The 20660-nt window shown below is 37.2% G+C and overlaps 1 protein-coding gene across 4 annotated transcripts in view; it reads left to right on the top strand.

Annotated features, from left to right (window-relative positions):
* The window catches only part of LOC106051086 (zinc finger protein 578-like), a 28459-nt gene extending 13718 nt beyond the window's left edge, over positions 1-14741 (top strand). For all 4 annotated transcript variants that reach the window (XM_056038486.1, XM_056038485.1, XM_056038487.1 and 1 more), the window contains one exon: positions 11801-14741. In XM_056038486.1, the coding sequence (XP_055894461.1) occupies positions 11801-12502 (702 nt within the window). In that variant the 3' untranslated portion in view covers positions 12503-14741. The remainder of the gene's footprint in view (positions 1-11800) is intronic.
* Positions 14742-20660: the final 5919 nt, after the last annotated feature.

Below are 20660 nucleotides of genomic sequence, written 5' to 3'. Positions count from 1 at the left end.
AAAAAAATTAGTTAATTTACATCCTAGAAGCAAATCCGATAAATCGTCATTTCTTCATAGAGCATTTTTAGGTGAATTGCAAAGATATAAATGTTCTTGGGCAGTAATTCATTTGTCATCAAACAAGTTATGTGAGATTGTAAAACTCTTTAAAATTGATTAAATATCACGATAAAAGAGAAAATAATTTAATTAATTTCTTTCCTTGCAATCGAAGATTGGTTTCATTCTTTTGCGTTTGATGCTTACCATGTTAAACATATTTTTTTAGCCTACTTTAAGTCATCGCCAACTGTTGAATCTTCCTGTTTCTCAAAAAAAATTATTTTAAATTCCAAAATTGTATTTAAGAGCTTAATGAAATGAACAATAACAAACCCTTTTCAAAATCCAGCAAACTTCAGTTTACAACAAGAGTTTAACAATATTGCTAATCATTTGCAATCGATGCAGAGAGAAAAACCACTTTACAAGGAAGTGTAACAGAACAAGGGTAAGCACAAATGTAAACAAGGCATCAGGATACGAACCAATGTGGTTAAACACAATCAATGCACTCAATTCAAAAAGAGACAGGCTCACTGATAAATTTGTAATAAAAGAGGGAAATTCATAGTGAATGATGAAAGAGTGAAATTCCAGTTAGACACAGGAGCTGACGTCAACATGATTTGTAACAAATTTGTCAAGCAATGCCAAGCTGTAAAGACTGCACAAACCCTAAGAATGTGGAACATGACTGAACAGAAGGCAGGAGGAGTTGCTAATTTACCAATGACCGACACAAAAACTGGGAAAACAACTGTAGTGAAATGTGTTGTTGGAAATCATTTTTAATGCCTCCTAGGCTTGAAAACATGTCTAGAACTGGAACTCATTACACTTAACGAAAACAATTTGGTGGGGACACGACAGTTCTTTCACCAGACATTTCGTTCACCGGACAATTCATTCACCGGACAATTCGCTAACCCGGCTTTTCGTTCACGCGACATATCACTTACCGACTATTCTCTCACAGACAACTTGTTCACTGAAAACTTGTTCACTGACAGTTTGTTCACGACTAATTGTTCACGAGGCAATTTGTTCACTGACAATTCGTTCACAGACAAATTGTTCACTGGATAGTAACATATTGTTAAAATTATATATTCTCATCGCATGTTTAATTTGTTTACATTAAAACTTTTGTAGCTATTATTTCCAGAAAAAAAAATTGACTGTTAGAAGTCGGGCCTAATCCAAGTTTCCTTGGTTATTGCTGCTCTCTCGAAGTCCATCATAATTCTTTGAGGCTCCCAACCAGGAAGAAACATTTTTAATCAATTAAACCCTCTTCTGTATGTGTCCTCTGATTTGTTTGGAAATAAAAAAAAATTACAGGCACTGCTTGACCAGGTTTGTGATCATCACCTTCCATTCTGGCTTGTGATCATCACCTTCCATTCTGGCTTGTGATCATCACCTTTCATTCTGGCTTGTGATCATCACCTTCCATTCTGGTTTGTGATCATCACCTTCCATTCTGGCTTGTGATCATCACCTTCCATTCTGGCTTGTGATCATCACCTTCCATTCTGGCTTGTGATCATCACCTTCCATTCTGGTTTGTGATCATCACCTTCCATTCTGGTTTGTGATCATCACCTTCCATTCTGGTTTGTGATCATCACCTACCATTCTGGTTTGTGATCATCACCTTCCATTCTGGTTTGGATCATCACCTTCCATTCTGGTTGGATCATCACCTTCCATTCTGGTTTGTGATCATCACCTTCCATTCTGGTTTGTGATCATCACCTTCCATTCTGGTTTGGATCATCACCTTCCATTCTGGTTTGGATCATCACCTTCCATTCTGGTTCCATGCAATGTGTAAAGTTGAAGGAAGTGCTGAGGTGTACATTGGAATGTGCCATCCATAAGAATAGCATTACAACTTTTTAAAAAGTTTAGATTTTAATCAGTCCCAAACACCAATATCCTTTCTTAGCCATTAGTAGCTGGTCCAGAATCCCACAGCAAAAAGCATTAAGGCTGATTAATGTTACCTCTTAATTGATATTGTTCTGTCACCTGTTTCTACTTCTCTGTATATTTTGCTTTATTGATCAACTACAGGTAATCTTGCTTTTGCAGCTGCTGAAGTTATCATCAAAGAAGTTTGCAAAATGTTGGTAGTAGTGTCACATCCTATGGCATCAGCAACAAGTCATTTCAAATTATTTTTGACCTGTCAAATTTCACATCTTAACGCATCTGGAAGATGGTTCGTGCGGTTTGCACGCTGGACTGTCGTTCGGACTTATCGATGGTCCCGGGTTCAAACCCTGCCCGCTCCCATCCCCTGTCGTCCTGCGGGAGGTTTGGACTAGGAAGTAATTATCTTTAACTCTGAAGGAACATCCGAAATAAGTAAAACAAACAAAACATTTGGTTATGTTGTTTTGTCTGCTCAAAAATCATTTCTTTTGTTTATGGTGATTCCACGTGTAGGACAAGCTAGTCTTAGCTCACAAGTGCAATATTCAGTTCCTTGTTTACTTGCCGCTCAGTGTCTTATGTAGCATCTTGAGTATTTAAAATCATTTTGGTGAGTTGATTGAAAGTGTAAATTTGGCATTTTATGTACTTTACACAATTGTATACACTAAAACCAGTGAAGTTTGAAAGAGCTATTAAAACCCATGCTGAAAAAAATATTGATTGTATCAGTATGATTTGTATAGAAACTTGAGTTTAAGATATTGTTACGAATCTCACTATCCAGGCTCTCTGCAAATTGCACCAAACGACACCACCAACTTAAAGAACTTGACAACTCTGGGCTTGAAAATAACGTAATAGTTCAATGCCAATACTGTACAATTGGCAGCACGTAACACAAGACTGTACAAATATCTCTCTGCCGTATCAACTCTTGCACTGGTCTCTCTGTCTCGTCTCGGACTTGTACTGAGCCGTTGTAACGAACTGTAGATCGGGAAGTTGTGACTGACTGGTCTCTTATACCTTCGCTCTTTATATAGGGTCCCTGCTGGCCTTCTAGAACCGGACAGAACGTCGCTCGACCATTCTGGGTGGTCAGATGACTACATCCCTCGTGACACTCCTGAGCTTTGTTCACGAAGTCGATCCTTCCCGAACCATCATGTTGACACTCGTCTCGGCCGATCGTCGTAACTCGTCACGGTTGACCGCTCGTCTAGTGCTGGCCTGGGGCGATTTGCGTCAGCTGACTACACACACACCACTACCCCCATCTGTGCCACCACCAGGTTTATAACTATATATTAGATTACCGGATTATTATTTTATGTTTCGTGTAATAGATAGGATTTTTATGTACAGATATGAGAAAAATAATGAGATAGTGTTCTTGTACTATAGTTATTGTTGTTAAAGGCCTGGAAGTATTTGTTTTAAGGAATTATATACCTTTGCCCAATGATACCCCTCCCCTTTCCTAAATCAAAAAAATTGTAGATTCTTTTTTTAAGTGAAAGATGGGACTGTATAGTATGCCTTTTAACGTTGCTTAATCACATTTTTAAGCCTTCATCTAGTAACTTTTATTTAGTTGGCAATCCTGGAGTTATAATTTAGCATCTTTGTCATTGTTTACTTTATAGTGAAAATGTCCAATAGGCATATTAGCAAAACAAGACTCTTGTGGGGGTGCCTAAGGGGGTGCGAGAGCATCCTCATTACACTGTGCGGAGTTGTAAAAAAGCTCCCACAACCTTGTCACAACCCAGGCGCTGTTCAAGGGGCCATTACATAAATGGCGTGTCCCGCACAGTTAGCCTGGTATAGAAAAGAAAAATGGCTGGGGTCTTAGTGTATGCGGTCTCTTGCCGTGAGTCTTACCCACTCGTCAGAAAGAACAGGCCGGTGAGAGGGAGCTCTTGTTCACTTTTGCTGGCCTAGAGTTCCAAGAGCCGAAGGCTCAACTCTACCTGACAGTTTAAGAAGATAGGTGAAAAAAAATTAAAATAAATAAATAGAAAATTATACATCAAAAATATTTGAAAAACACTCACCAGGCAAAATCCAAAGATGACAAATAAAACAACAACTTTCACCAATGTTTTGCAAAGGCGTAAAGAAACAATGACTGATCAATGAATTATTTCTCCTTTTATAAGTAATGGTTCCCTGTTCAATTAAGTTTTCCGTCCCGAGACATGACGTTAAACTGCGCTCCTCTTTCCTTAGCACTTTTGGAGCTCAAAAGTGCCCTACTTCTTTTCTATCATTGTATCTGCCTCCTCTTTCCCTCAGTCTGCCTTCATTGATCATCACTCTGTCTCCTTATCTCTAAATATCTCACTACGTCCTAGACCAGTCCGTTTGCAGTGGACTGCGACAGGTAAGGGGGGATAAAGAGATCCTGGTGTTTGAGTGGTGGCTATCTGAGGATAAACCACCACAACACAATACTTTGGCTCCAAGTTCCCCTAGACCTGAGGCCCAGATGGCCCCCTCTGGGTCAATCGGCTGGTCATGCTGAGCTACCAGCATAGGTCGAAGAGGGCGGTGGCTGTAGGGTCAATCAGGGAGCTGCTGTATTGGACACATGTCCGATGCAGCAGCTGACTGAGTATAGCACCTGTGTAGCCCTGGCGGGCTCATTCTGGACTTCCGAATGGCCCGTCCCCTTGTTGGACTCGATGGCGGGTGGGGAGCACAGGTGCCGAATTAACAAGAATATATATGGACCAAAAAAAAACAATAAAATACTTGCCCCAGATTTAAGTCTGGGCAAGAGACGCCGTATTGAGACAAAAAAGAAGGAGGCCACAAAAAGCTGTGCCACCTGGCCATCATTTTTGGTGGTCAGAAGAAAACACCACCAAAGAACACACCTCTGAAGAAACAAGAAAGCCCTTTTGTCATGCTAAAGAACAGGTTCTCTGTGCTCACTGATGAGAGCATGGAGACTGAGCAGCATGTCAAAACCAATACTCCGGGAGAACCCGGAGACATCATGTCTGACACAGGTTCTCCTCAGAGAACCCAGCCAGACACCCCAACCTCTACCGAATTAGAGGTTGACCATCTCCCTAAGGGGAAAAATCAAAGCGGAGAGGATGCCCGAGGTGAGAGAGGAGGAAATAACCTCCGCTCCAACCAGAGGGATCTCCCCTCTCCAGAGAGAAAGACTTCCCCCAAAAGGGGGTTGTCCTCCTCTCCATCCAAACCCAAGAATAAAAATACCAAGGTCACTGGAATAAAGGGAAACCCCTCCGGGGGCCTCCCAAGGCCAAATAACTCCAAGTAGGTCATCTAGAATAAGCCATGGATTCCAGAATTGTACAGTGGAACTGTAGAGGCCTCAAGGCCAATTACGAGGAAATGCAGCTACTGCTGGACTCTGAGACTCCTGTAGCTGTCTTGCTTACAGGAAACATTTCTGAAAGATTGCATCAGCTTCCGAAGCTACCGTGCTTACAGCAAGAATGTTGAGGATGCAGAGAGAGCATCGGGTGGAGTCTGTATCCTTGTGAAGGATAGCATCCCCCATGAGAGGGTAGAACTACAGACCACACTACAGGCCGTAGCAGCTAGGATAACCCTTCACAAGGTTATCACTTGCTGCAGCCTGTATCTACCACCAGGCGCTCCATTAAACCCAACAGACATGGAGAACCTATTGAAACAACTCCCCCGGCCTTATTTAATCCTTGGGGATTTCAATGCCCATAACACCATGTGGGGATCCAACAATACCGACACAAGAGGTCGTATGCTGGAGGATATCTTCCTCCAACATGATTTATGCATACTTAATGATGCATCACCGACCTACTTGCACCCAGGAACTGGATCACTCACATGCATTTACCTCACCGTATGCGTCCCCGGACTTCTGGACGATTTTAAATGGTCAGTTAGCAATGATCTACGGGGAAGTGATCACTTCCCAATCATCATTACTAACAATCTTCCTTCATTGGGACGACCTCAGCGGTGGAAACTGAATAAGGCCGATTGGGAACAATTCCAAAAAAGATGCTCCGAGGATATCACAGAAAATATCCTCCATGAACAGAACCCAGCTGATACCTTTGCTAGCAAGCTACTAAGTATAGCCAGGAAAGTTGTACGGCCTAGCAAACCATGGTTTGATACAGCTTGCAAAAGTGCTATTGGCGATAGGAAAAAACGACTGGCTGCATTTATAAAGAATCCTTCCCAGGAAAACCTAAAGCTATTCAGGATAGCTAGAGCAAAGGCTAGACAAACCATACGGTCAGCCAAAAGGAATTCCTGGAGAAGTTTTGTCGGCAGTCTGGATGCCAAAACTTCTGCTAGAGTGGTTTGGAAGGCAGTAAGGCGAATCAAAGGGAAAGAATCAAATGCAATAGGGCATTTGAAAAACCAAGGACGAACTGTCACGTCCCCCAGAGAAATAGCTGACTGCCTTGCATCCTCAATAGCAGAAAAATCATCCACTGCACACTACACGCCAGAGTTCCAAAAAGTCAAAACCAGGGAGGAAAGACACCCCATTGATTTCAGGTCAGAGAACAATGAAGACTACAACAAACCGTTCTCGCTTGAGGAACTGAGGGAATCGCTGGACAAGTCACATGACACAGCGCCTGGAGAAGACAAAATCCATTACCAGTTCCTCAAGCACCTTCCCGAACCCTCATTGGCAGTCCTGCTAGGGGTTTATAACTGTGTGTGGCAAACAGGCGCTTTCCCAAACAGCTGGAGGAAAGCCACAGTTATACCGATACCTAAACCGGGAAGAGACGGCTCTGACCCAGCTAACTATCGACCAAAAGCACTAACAAGCTGCATCTGCAAAACCATGGAAAGAATGATTAACAGTAGGCTGGTCTGGTACCTGGAAAGGAATAAAGTGATCTCAAACTACCAGTGCGGATTCCGGCAGGGGCGGACAACAACTGACCACCTGGTAAGGCTGGAAGCTTATATTAGAAATGCATTACTCAGAAGAGAACATCTAGTAGCTGTATTCTTCGATATAGAAAAGGCCTTGACACAACCTGGAAACATGGCATTCTACGTGACCTGGCGCTTATGGGGCTTAAGGGACACCTCCCCCGTTTTGTGGAGGAATTCCTGAAAGATCGAAAATTTCAGGTTCGAGTTGGCAACTCCGCTTCTGACACTCATGACCAGGAAATGGGTGTACACCAGGGCAGCATTCTGTCAGTCACCCTGTTCAACATTAAAATAAATAGTATCATAAATGCACTGTCCCCTGGCATAGAGTGCTCTTTGTATGTTGATGACTTTGTCATTTTTACTTATGGGAAAAACATGAACACCTTAGAAAGAAAATTACAGTTATGTTTAAACAAAATTCATGGTTGGGCAAACGATAATGGTTTCAAATTTTCAGACTCCAAAACAGTTAGTATGCATTTTTGCAATCTAAGGGGACTCCACCCAGACCATGAACTATTTATACACAAAAAGAAGATCCCTGTCGTGAAAACTACAAAATTTTTAGGACTCACCTTAGATTCCAAATTTAATTTTCTCCCCCACATTAAGGAACTAAAGAAGAAATGCCAAAAGTCATTAAACATACTTAGAGAACTCAGCCATACGGACTGGGGAGCTGACAGAGATACCTTGCTTTATCGGAGTCTAATTCGATCAAAACTAGACTACGGATCCATAATATATGGAGCAGCAAGGAAGTCTTACCTAAAAATACTGGAACCAATACAAAATGCGGCCCTGCGTCTCTGTCTCGGCGCGTTTCGTACATCACCTATCCCAAGTCTCCATGTGGAGGCTGGAGAACTCCCCATGGATATAAGAATGAAAAAGCTTGCAATGCAGTATATAGTCAAGCTAAAATCCTACCCCACGAACCCTGCTTTCGACTCCATATTTAACCCCACAGAGGTAGAATTATACAATTGAAGGCCTAACGTCATACAGCCGTTGGGCCTTCGAATGAGAGAACCCATCCAAAATTTAACCCCACCCATTGACCAAATCTCTAAAATAGAAACCCCTCAGAATCCTCCTTGGCTAATGAATAAACCCAAATTAAATTTATCCCTCCTTAATTTCAAAAAAGAAAATACAGACCCAAGCATACTACAAGTCCACTTTATTGAACTGAAGGAGAGCTACGGAGATTGTGGCACCATCTACACAGACGGATCCAAAATGGATGGAAAGGTGGCGTGTGCCTGCTCCTTTCGGAATAAAACAATCTCCCGTAGACTCCCCGATGGCTGCTCCATCTTTACGGCCGAATTACATGCAATATCGCTTGCACTTATGGCCGTTAAAGCATCAGAAAGGAGGAAATTTATAATCTGCTCCGACTCCAAATCTGCATTGCAAGCTTTGGGGCGGATGAAGACTGACATCCCATTGGTACATAAGAGCCTGAAGCTGTTGGACCAAATAACAGCCGACCGTAGGGATGTCACCTTCATCTGGGTCCCCTCCCATGTCGGCATTGAGGGAAACGAAGCCGCAGACAGAGAAGCAAAGAGAGCCCTAAATCATGTGGTGTCAGGAACCCAAATTCCCTGCTCGGACCTGAGACAAAGTATTGCCTCTGCAACCTATCGAGAGTGGCAGAACCGATGGGAGGCTGAGACAGTAAACTCAGGCAGATTGTGGCGGATGTCAGGTGGCGGCCCACATCTAAGGGTCTGACAAGGCGTGGTAGCACGACCATGTCCAGACTTAGAGAGAGGAACCCCCACTTTGTGAGTACTGTGACTCTCGCCTCACCGTGGAACATATCCTCGTTGATTGCCCCAGATACCAGGATGTCAGGGCGAAATATTTTAGAGTCACTAATTTAAAAACACTATTTGATAATGTCGACCCTGGGAAGGTACTGGGCTTTATCCGGGAAGTGGGGCTATCTACGAAGATCTGATTTATGAATTTGTGAACATGCACTATTTACATTAGATTTTTACCAAATATTTAAATTTTTACTACCTTTACTATTTTAACTGTGAATAGACCTTGATTTTAATGATATGACTGTATAGAATCTGGCCCTGGTTGTTTAGAGAGAGAGTAGTCCTTAAGGGACTGCAGGCACGACATGGCCTAAATTGTGCGGATGTGCCTCAAATCAAAAATCAAATCAAATCATCAATTAAGTTTTATTACTTCTAGAGCCACCATTCTATCTAGCACTCAACTATGTGTTATTAAGAGTATCCAGCTAAATGGGTAGATTAAAAAGGGGGGGGGTGTATAGATAGAGGAAGGCCCTAAAGAGAGTTAACTATAACGACACGATGGAATAGGTATGTTAATTAAACATCTGGACCGCTATTAAGAAGATAAGCAAATATGGGTAGGGCGAACAAGACTGCATGACGGACATAAGAAGAAGAAGGCCTACATGATGAAAGTAAAAATGTTACCTATAGTAAAGTTATGTCCCGTTTAAATTTTTCAGCTAGCTTGTAAGTTGTAAGATCTCTTTTTTCTTTCAAGTCTAATTTTTATCACATACTGTCTTCATTAATAAAATATCAACAACAACAAAATTAACAAAGAAACTCGGATTAGGCCCGATCTCTAGCAATCAAATTTTTTTTTTGTTTCTTTGGAAATAATAGCTACAAAGTTATAATGTAAACAATTTAAACATGTGACCGAGATATTTAACATTAACAAAATGTTACTATCCAGTGAACGAATTGTCAGTGAACAATTTGTGGTGTGAATGATTAGTTGTGAACCAGCTGTCTGTACCAGCGATATGTCTCGTGAATGAATAGTTGGTTGAACAAATTGTCGCATGCACGAAATGTCAGTGTACGAATTGTCGTGGAAACCAATTTGGTCTCTCAAGTACAGTCTACCAACGCTAACCTAGGTGACCTAGAAGTGAAACAAAAACACATGGCAGAAACATCGTTCTTTCAACACAAACTGAGATACATTATAGACAATAACCTATACACATACACTGACCCAATACTATGTACATAGATTACATTTTCAACCAACAACATTGGCATGTAAAGAAAATCATAAATATAGTTAGAACATAGAAAAATAAGTATAACTATATACATGATTATAGAAGGAGATTGTTTTTACTGCCGCCTCAGCTTTTCGGTTGGCTTTTGTGTGTCCGATATGTGAGATATGTTCCATCTGTTAGTGAATACTGTGAATTCAGGAGATGTGCATTGAGGTTCGCAGTCAGAGATTAGGACTTTAGGGACTCTGAATCTGGCAAAGTGAGCTTTCAGTTTTCTAATAACCTCAGATGAGGTTAACATTGTCAATAAGTCAGCTACGATCCAATGTGAGCCTGAACTTCATCCCTCCACTGAGGGAACGGCCCATCTTCTACATTTATTGTTTTGATATTTCAAAAAATGTTAATTTTAGTTTTAATCAATTTTCAACAACATCATTAGACTTTTAAAAAAAAATCTTACATTTTTCTAAGAGGCCACTAAAACATATCCTGCTTTGCCTTTTTAAAATTTTTAATATTGTTTGAATAGTATGTTTTTATACTTTACATTTACATATCAATATTTTAACATATGTAGATTGTGACCTTGTATTAGGATAGGTCATAAGACCAGTGACTTCTGCTGTACTGGCAAGTTAGTGCAGTGGTATTTTGTGGTTTCAAATTAAATTATCTAGGCTATTAACTATAGCCTCTAGATTAGATATACAAAACTACTGAGACAGACAAGTAATAATTCGGAGAAATCAGTTGCAACAAAAAAAAAGTATTTATTTAGAAACAACAAAAAAAAAATCATGGAAAATATAAATGGAAATAAAGGCTCACAAAAGAAAATGAAATAATGAAACATATCAAAGTAGTAAGACAGGTTCAGGTCCAAATGATTAAGGAACCACCACCATAGAGGTACAATAATGTCTTATGTCAAAACCCAAAAGATTGTTTACAATAATGTCATACATTCATTAACAATGAAATGACGTCATCCACTACTGTCTCGTATCAAAACAAAAATGTCTTTTGCACAAAAAAAAATATACAGGAGAGGATAAGAGACATATAATATTTACGTAAACCAACTTATTACTAACAAATAAATAAAGTCTACATAGCTCATTATCGAAACACTCTTCCCATAACAGTGGCACACTCCTCTTGAATAACACAGTAATAGAACAACACAAGTATTAGTTAAACATTATATAGTTCAAACAACACTGGTCAGCTCAAAGACTCAAGAGAGAGTGGCAATTGTAAACAGTTAACAGGGACTTAAATAAGGTATTAAAGGGCACTAACTCTTATTGAAAAAAAAGTAACTACCCTTATTGTCCCTCTTGTCACATAGATAAAATGAACTATAATCTAAAAGGCATAAAACCTAATTTGTTTATCAAATCCTGCAAGTTTATGTGCGTAAGATCTAAGGACAATAGATACCCTCCTATTACAGCAACAATTTAAAAATAGAAAATGGGAGTCCCGAACACAATTTTTAATGTTGTTTCTGTTCTTAAATTAGAAGCAAGCTAACTATAATTTGTCTATGTTGAGTTTACCAGCTTGAATTTTGAAGAAATTGTTTATTTGTTTGGTTCAGTGCACTTTAGTTTCTTCTTTCCCCCTTTATGTCCAGCGCCCCCTTATGGCCCCAATTGTACCCCATGCCCCCCCCCCCCCCCATCTTTGCATCCCAGCAAGAAAATTTAGACATATTATTTATTTGTTTTATTTTTCTATAGAAATAAACATGTATGAATACAGCTCTAGCACCAGTTTAAATTATTATATTGTTTTAGATAGTATTTTTTTTTTATTTTACAGAAACAAATGGTGAATTGGAATGAAGAAAATATTTTAATGCAAGACATGCATGCGAGAAACACTCCTAACAAAGATTACTCTGCAGAGAACTCAAAAAGTGAAGCACACAACTGTTCTTATAACAATAGAAACCAGCAGCTGGTGTTTGCAGAAAAAAAAAATGATCAATTTCAAAGAAGTATAGAAATATTCTCTACTTTATCAAAAATATGTAATAAGATTTATTCAGGTAAAAAGTTATTTAAATGTAAAATTTGTCAGAAAGAATTCAATCATTCATCTAATTTAAAACGCCATGAAATAATACATACTGGTAAAAAGCCATTTAAATGCAAAATTTGTCCGAAAGAATTCGCTCAGCGATCTAGTCTAAAATACCATGAGAATAATCATTCTGGTAAAAAAATATTGAAATTTAAATGCAAAATTTGTCAGAAAGAATTCACTCAGTCATCTAGTTTAAAACGCCATGAAATTATACATACTGATAAAAAGCCATTTAAATGCAAAATTTGTCAGAAAGAATTCACTCAGCCATCTGGTTTAAAATTGCATGAAGTTTTACATTCTGGTAAAAAGCCATTTAAATGCAAAATTTGTCAGAAAGAATTCACTCAGCCATCTAATTTAAAACGCCATGAAATAATACATACTGTTAAAAAGCCATTTAAATGCAAAATTTGTCAGAAAGAATTTGCTTAGCGATCTAGTCTAAAATACCATGAGAATAATCATTCTGGTAAAAAAATATTGAAATTTAAATGCAAAATTTGTCAGAAAGAATTCACTCAGTCATCTAGTTTAAACCGCCATGAAAAAACACATACTGGTAAAAAGCCATTTAAATGCAAAATTTGTCATAAAGAATTCACTCAGTCATCTAATTTAAAAGGCCATGAAATTATACATACTGGTAAAAAGCTATTTAAATGCAAAATTTGTCAGAAAGAATTCACTCGGTCATCTGGTTTAAAAGGCCATGAAATTATACATACTGGTAAAAAGCCATTTAAATGCAAAATTTGTCAGAAAGAATTTGCTCAGCAATTTAGTTTAAAACGCCATGAAATAAAACATACTGATAAAAAACCATTGAAATGCAAAATTTGTCAGAAAGAATTCTATCGGTCATCTATTTTTAAAAGCCATGAAATAAAACATACTGATAAAAGACCATTGAAATGCAAAATTTGTCAGAAAGAATACAATCATCCTTCTAGCCTAAAATGGCATGAAATAATACATACTGATAAAAGCCATTTAAATGCGAAATTTGTCAGAAAGAATTCACTCAGCCATCTGGTTTAAAATTGCATGAAGTTTTACATTCTGGTAAAAAGCCATTTAAATGCAAAATTTGTCAGAAAGAATTCACTCAGTCAAGTAGTTTGAAAAACATGAAATAAAACATATGAAAATCCATTGAAGTGGCAAAATTTACCAAGTCCTCTTACTTAAAAAGCCATGAAATAATTGATTCTGGTATAAAAAAAACACATTTCAATGTAAAATTTGTAAACAAAAAAATTCACTTATTCCTTTAGCGTAAAATGCAATGAAACCATGTACCTTTAATTTATCACACTTTCGATGGTTTTGCAGATGCAGCTTGTTAGTGCTATTGGGCAACAGTTAGCTGGGTCAGACCCATCTCTTCTCAGTTTAGGTACTTCATTGAAATAATGGTTTGTTTTAGTCTTCATTGTTCTCTGATCTGAAATCAATGTCTTTCCTTCATGATTTTGAAATTCTGGCATGTAGTGTTCAGTGGATGATTTATTGGCTACTGATAATGTAAGGCAGACCCCCCCCCCCCCCCATCAGAGTACTAACCAATACGGACTGGGGAGCTGACAGAGATACCTTGCTGCTGCTATATCGGAGTCTATTCCAATCAAAGTTAGATTATGGATCCATATTATTTGGAGCAGTTAGTAAATCATACCTAAAAATGCTGGTGCCCATACAAAATGCTGCTCTGTGTCTCTGTCTCAGCACGTTTCCTACATGACATGACAAGGAGAACATACTGTTCATTGCATAAAAGATCCACAATGCATTGCACCAAAAGAAACAAAACATCAGCATATTTAAAAAGTAAATCTTTGGCGTAGAGAGCTAAGTTGTTTAAATTGGCTTGCAAGCATTCTCAAAAACTGAAACATTCAAGAATACAGAGTTCAATGTTCAAATGGAAATTAAAGAAGAGATGATATTAAATAAATATGAAAAGGAAATATCTAAATTTAATAAAATAACTCAAATCACAGCCATTGTAAAAAAAAAATGTGGTGGTCCTTATTGAAGTTCTGATGACTTTGATTTACTCTGTCAAACTATTAAAGAAAATAAATTGTTAAAAGATTTAAGCAATTAAATTAGATTACACAAACTACTAAACAAAACTACAAAGTTACCTTTGAAAGGTGGTATTAACCATTTAAAAGATCTATTGAAAAGTAGCTTATCACAAAAACAACAAAACACTGACTAATGTGTGTATGTGTCCGGGCTCAACGTTGTTGCCTTTCTGATCATTTCATTGGATACTAATATGCATCCATAAATTGTTGACTGCTTTAATTTGTTTATAAAATGTGTATTGCTTTTGATATGATAGAATATTTCAGTCTCTATAGTTGAAATATTAAGATATTTTAATTTTTTTATACATCTTTATAAACACTGCTTTGAAATACTTCTTAGCATCAAAAAATAGAGTAACTTTTTTTTTTAATCAAAGCATGGACATCGGTCAACTGTGTGAGCAAAATATTATAACTGTCATTACAGTTGTTGACATTGTGCGTCCAATCGAACTTTGTTCTTTTTTAATGAAATAGTATACCATGATGTGTTTTAATTTATATGCATTGATAAATTGTTTTATAGTAGTGTATTTGTGAAGAAATAAAGATGGCCTACATTTTGACATAAAATATTTGACTATATCTTGTGTTTTTATTTTTTTACATTGTTTTTAATGCGCTCTAAGTAAGAATAACATTCCTCGTTTTCTGTCATGCATTTGAAATAATTGTTTATTCTATGGGGGATTGCTGTTAACAGTCATGTCTTTCTTGTTTATTCTGTGGGGGATTGCTGTTAACAGTCATGTCTTTCTTGTTTATTCTGTGGGGGATTGCTGTTAACAGTCATGTCTTTCTTGTTTATTCTGTGAGGGATTGCTGTTAACAGTCATGTCTTTCTTGTTTATTCTGTGGGGGATTGCTGTTAACAGTCATGTCTTTCTTGTTTATTCTGTGGGGGATTGCTGTTAACAGTCATGTCTTTCTTGTCTTTTTCATGTTTTTGTGCTAGTCATTTGACATCCATTTCTCTTACATGCCTTCTCTCCTCCACTTCCCTCATTTGTTTATCAAAGTTCATTTTCTCTCGGGCATTTATTTATTTCTTTAACATTTGGCCCTTTAATCCCAACATCTCAGCCTGGGCTCAGGGTTCATGGCCACCTGGAAAACACCTTGAATTTCATTATTAAATTCAAGACCTTGAAAAGCCTAAATTAAACACAACATAAAGTTATATAAGACGTTTTGTACATCTGTTTAAATATTTACACTTTTGGTTTTTTAGCATAGACCTTTCTAGAATATGTTACAATGATGCCGTTCTTGTCACTTGGCAATGATTTTACGATCATAATGACTCTAGTGTATTCCACATTCCATAATAGCGATAACAGAAAAGTCATTAAAAAAATGGGACTTTTGTTACAAGTGAAATTAGAGTTAAACCAGGTGTAATGCTTAGCTGGATCAGGGACATCTACTTTTATAAAAGTTGTTTTGTTTACAAGCATTTTCTTTACATTTCGCAAGGAATCCAGAAACTTAACATATTCTTATTTTGAAAGAATTCCGATTTTCTTTCAAATCATTCTTTGCAGAGTTAGTGTTACGAGCTGATGAGACTCTTATTATGTACAAACTAACTCATATATATATAGTAGATGATGAATACTTAAATTTTGATAAACCATTAATAGTACATCAATAATAATTTGTTTTACATTATTCCATCTTGGATTCTTTCCTCTCTAAACCTTTCAAGATGCATTCGCACCATTCCACATTCACACTATGCATAAGCGGTTCCACGACAATTCGTTCACTGACATTTCGTTCACCGACAAATCGTTCACGACTTTTCATTCACGCGACTATTCGTTCACCAGACATTTCGTTCACCTGACAATTCGTTCAAGCGACTATTCGTTCACACGACATATTGCTCACTTACTATTCGCTCACAGACAACTTGTTTACCGACAACTTGTTCACCGACTGTTGGTTCACGACTAATCGTTCACGCGACAAATCGTTCACTAACAATTCGTTCACAGAAAAATTGTTCACAGACAAATCGTTCACTGGATATTTCCAAAAACAAAAAATTGCTAGAGATCGGGCCTGATCCGAAATTCTTTGTAATTTTTATTTATGTTTGTTGTTAATATTTTGTTAATGAGGACAGTATGTGAAAAAAAAATACTGAAAAGAAAAAAGAGATCTTACAAGCAAGCTGAAACATTTAAATGGGCCCTCACTTTACTCTAAGTAACATTTTTACTTTCAACATGTAGGCCTTCTGTTACACTCATGACGGTCATGAGTTAAGAAGATAATCAAATATGGGTAGGGCGAACAAGATCACATGACGGACATGAGTGTAACAGAAGGCCTACATGTTGAAACTAAAAATGTTACCTAGAGTAAAGTGAGGGCCCGTTAAAATTTTTCAGTTTCTTTTAAGTATAATTTTTATCACATACTGTCCTCATTAACAAAATATTAACAACAACAACGAAATTTTAAAAAATCGGATTAGGCCTGATCTCTACAAAAGTTTTAATGTAAATAAATAAAACACGCGACGAGAATATATAATATTAACAATATGTTACTATTGTCACGTCCCTAGTGACACCTCATTGTTTACAAAATGAGGACATTGTACCTATCTCAAATCAGGTCAGCGTACCCACGCTTAAATGCCAGAAAGACGCCGATTAAAACTTAGTTCAAGGCTACAGCAGGGAAACATAATTAAATGTTTGTAAAATGTTTTACATGTTTCGGATGTTTCTTCAAAGTTGAAGATAATTACTTCCTAGTCCTAACCTCCCGCAGGACGACGGGGGATGGGAGCGGGCAGGGTTTGGACCCTGGACCATCGATAAATCTGAACGACAGTCCAGCGCGCAACCGCACGACCAGGCAGCCATCCTTAATTAACGTAGGTTGAATTACAAAAACAATTAAAAGGAAAATTAAATGTAAACGGGTCAAGGAGTCAAGGATGGGTATTGAGATGTCACTATTCGTTATTCTAAAGAAAGATATAAAAGGCGGAGTGTTAGCTTGAGACGAGAGAGTTAGAAAGTCGCTAGTTTTTAAAGTAAATATTTTCTCATTTTATTGGTCATTTTCACTGAATCCTGTATCTGTTTTATATATCTTTGTACATACATTTATTGTTTCAAGTTCAAGTTTTAAATAATTAAAACTCAAGAAAACATATCAGCACTTTGTTACTTCATTTTTTGAACTATAATCAAGGCACCTCCGAACCCACATATGTCACAAGTTTATAGCATCAAGATCTTCAAGTCAAATAAACATAATAAACACGTGACAACTATCCAGTGACCGATTTGTCTGTGTTAAAGGAGGGCGCAAGGGATCGTGAATTTAATATTTTTTTGTCAGTCTAATTCAAGCTTTTCTTTTGCAAACACACTCAGCCTTCATAAGTAATGGAAACTAGCTAGTCGCTAGTGACTATAACAGTAGCTTTACATCTGCCACAGAAGATATCTTCTGCAAGTCAGGAAACAGTTTAATTCCTTTTCACATGCTAAGATTAGGCCTACTAACTTACAATCCCTCTATTAAAATCTCTGCCCTTCTCACTTTTATCTCATAAGAACTCTCTCCTAAATTTGGTGGTTTAACAAAAAATGAAGCTAGATATAGAAAATATATATAGAAGATGGTTTTTTAATGTGCATTTTAAGGTATGTTAACGATCCCAAGAAATTGTAGGCACTAAAAGTCTATGTGAATGACTAGATCTAGACCTATACAATCTTGCCCCCTTTTGTATTTTAGATTCCATAAAGGATAAGAAAGGAGATCAATAGGCCCTACATCTCTTTATAAGATGGCTAATTGCTGCTTTTGAGAAGATTAGATTAGCTACAAATCTAAGTCTAGTACACACCTGGCTGTGGTCACATCTAGATCTGAAATCTAGACTAGAATTAGATTTAGATCTAGACCTATATTATGTATATCTAAATCTAGATCTATCTAGATCTAGATTCTAAATCTGAATTCTGAACCTAGATTTACGTAAATCCTATTTTAGGTGCCTGACTGCCTAACATTGTAAAATACCTCTAGTTCTAGATCCAGTCTAGATGAATTAGAACTATTCAATCAATTAATTCCTAATCAGTTTGAAGAATTCATATAAACTGACATATTGAAAAAAAAATTCCGCTTTATGTAGATCAGTAAGAACTGGTAAACATTTAAATTTTCGCACGTTAGCGCGCGCGAAAAAAAAAAGCGATACTATTTCGTGGTAGATCCTATAAGAAAAGGCTTAATCCATTTCCAGGCTTTGACACACTGATGATTAGCAAGAACTACTTTTCTTTTAATTATTTTTTTTTTTGCTCTAGAGGTGGAAATGCGTATTTTTCAGATTATAAACCGTACTCGCGTATTTTGGTGTCCATTTGCGTACAAAATACGTAAGATGCGTAGGCCTACTTGAAGGCAACTCTGCATAAGCATGAAAGTCTATATAAAAGCTATTATTATTATAAAAGAGCGAGTATTCATTCTTTGGCGAAGCCAGGGTCGAGTTTCGTTAAAGGGAAACTAAATTCATCGTTGTCCCTTTAACAGTTTCCACTGAGGAATTTCCTGGTGATGTGGCAGGTTTGCAGAAGTAGGCTACCGCCCTCTGACAGGCACTGAGAATGTTCCTAGGAATGCCAAGGGCCTTGAAGGTATCTGTGAGGTCAGTTGTTATTATTCCCTCGGTAAAATGACAATGGGGTATATTGTTATTTTAGATAATTTACATAAACGCTTAATCTCCAAGCCTAGGTTCCCATATTTTCGTTGTTTTTCCAGCTCAGTTTTTTTTTAAATTATGAGATAGTGGTACGGCGATGTCAATAATGGTAGCGGCCTTTTCTTTTTTATCGATGAACAGCAGATCAGGGCGATTAAAATCTACCGTTTTGTCTGTCAAAATAGGCCTATCCCAGTACAGTAGATGATCCGTAGACTCGAGAACCTCTTGTGGTGAGTGTTTATAATATGGAGGAGTATCCTTACCGATCAAATTGTGTGTCAAAGCCAAGTGCTTGTGTATTAGCTTTGCAACTTGGTTATTATTATTATTATTATTCATATATTACAGTAACACCTTTTTAAAAACTATTTTTAAAAAATCAGTAAAAGTTTTGAAATTACACAAATTTTTATTTATACAAATATTTTTGTAAGTAAGCTAGTCCTAAAACAAATACTCAGATCTTGAGTAAAAGACTCATCAAATAAAGTACTGTAAATGTGAAAATTCACACGTTTGTTTCAGGTCTTTTCTTTCTTTAACTTTATCGAGTTTTATCCCAACTACCCGTATTTTTGCGCAGAATTTTTTTCTCTACCAGGCACACTTAAGCATAATAATGTCAGTTTAATTAAAAAAATTGAAAAAAAAATATTTATAAAGCTCTGCTAACAAACAAGGCGCTGTAATAACTTTTTTTTTTTTTTTTTAGGATACCTCAGCTTTTTTAGCTTTTGACTTCAGTTGTCGAGCTGTTTACATCCTAGGAATCCTTGGTCTTTTGCCTCTTTTCTTTGCCTCTTTTTTTGGTATTTCATTCACCTCTTTTCTGGGCTTTAGCCTCTTTTTTGGGCCTCCTTTTTTTTTTTTAAATAATATTTTATTCAAAAGAAAAGACATAATATATTTTTATATCAATAATAATACAAAGAATATTTAATAAAAACAAAATTTTGTGAAGGCATAGTTTCAAAAGCACAATTCATGATTTTCATCATGGACATCGAGTAGACTTTTTAAAGAAAACACATAAAATTTATATTAGTAATAATACAAAGAATATTTCATAACAACAACATTTTTATGAAGGAAATAGTTTCAAAAACACATTTCAGGATTTCCAGCATGATCGTGGAGTATGCTGCAGCAAAGGTTCATAAAATGATGACATCAGCGGTCCATAAAATGATGACAGCAAAGGTCCATAAAATGATGACAGCAAAGGTCTATAAAATGATGACAGCAAAGGTCCATAAAGTGATGACATCAGCTGTCCATAAAATGATGACAGCAAAGGTCCATAAAATGATGACAGCAAAGGTCCATAAAATGATGACAGCAAAGGTCCATAAAATGATGACAGCAAAGGTCTATAAAATGATGACAGCAAAGGTCTATAAAATGATGACAGCAAAGGTCCATAAAGTGATGACATCAGCTGTCCATAAAATGATGACAGCAAAGGTCCATAAAATGATGACAGCAAAGGTCCATAAAGTGATGACATCAGCGGTCCATAAAATTATGACAGCAAAGGTCTACAAAATGATGAGAACAAAGGTCAACAAAATGAGGACAGCAAAGGTCTACAATATGATGACAGCACAGGTCCATACAATGATGACAGCAAAGGTCCATAAAATGATGACAGCAAAGGTCTACAAAATGAGGACAGCAAAGGTCCACAAAATGATGACAGCACAGGTCCATACAATGATGACATCAACGGTCCATAAAATGATGA

The sequence above is a fragment of the Biomphalaria glabrata genome, chromosome 8, assembly GCF_947242115.1.
Source record: "Biomphalaria glabrata chromosome 8, xgBioGlab47.1, whole genome shotgun sequence".
NCBI classification, from domain to species: Eukaryota; Metazoa; Mollusca; class Gastropoda; family Planorbidae; genus Biomphalaria; species Biomphalaria glabrata.
The sequence above is the reverse complement of the archived record's forward strand: the minus strand, read 5'-3'. Positions and strand labels throughout refer to the sequence as shown.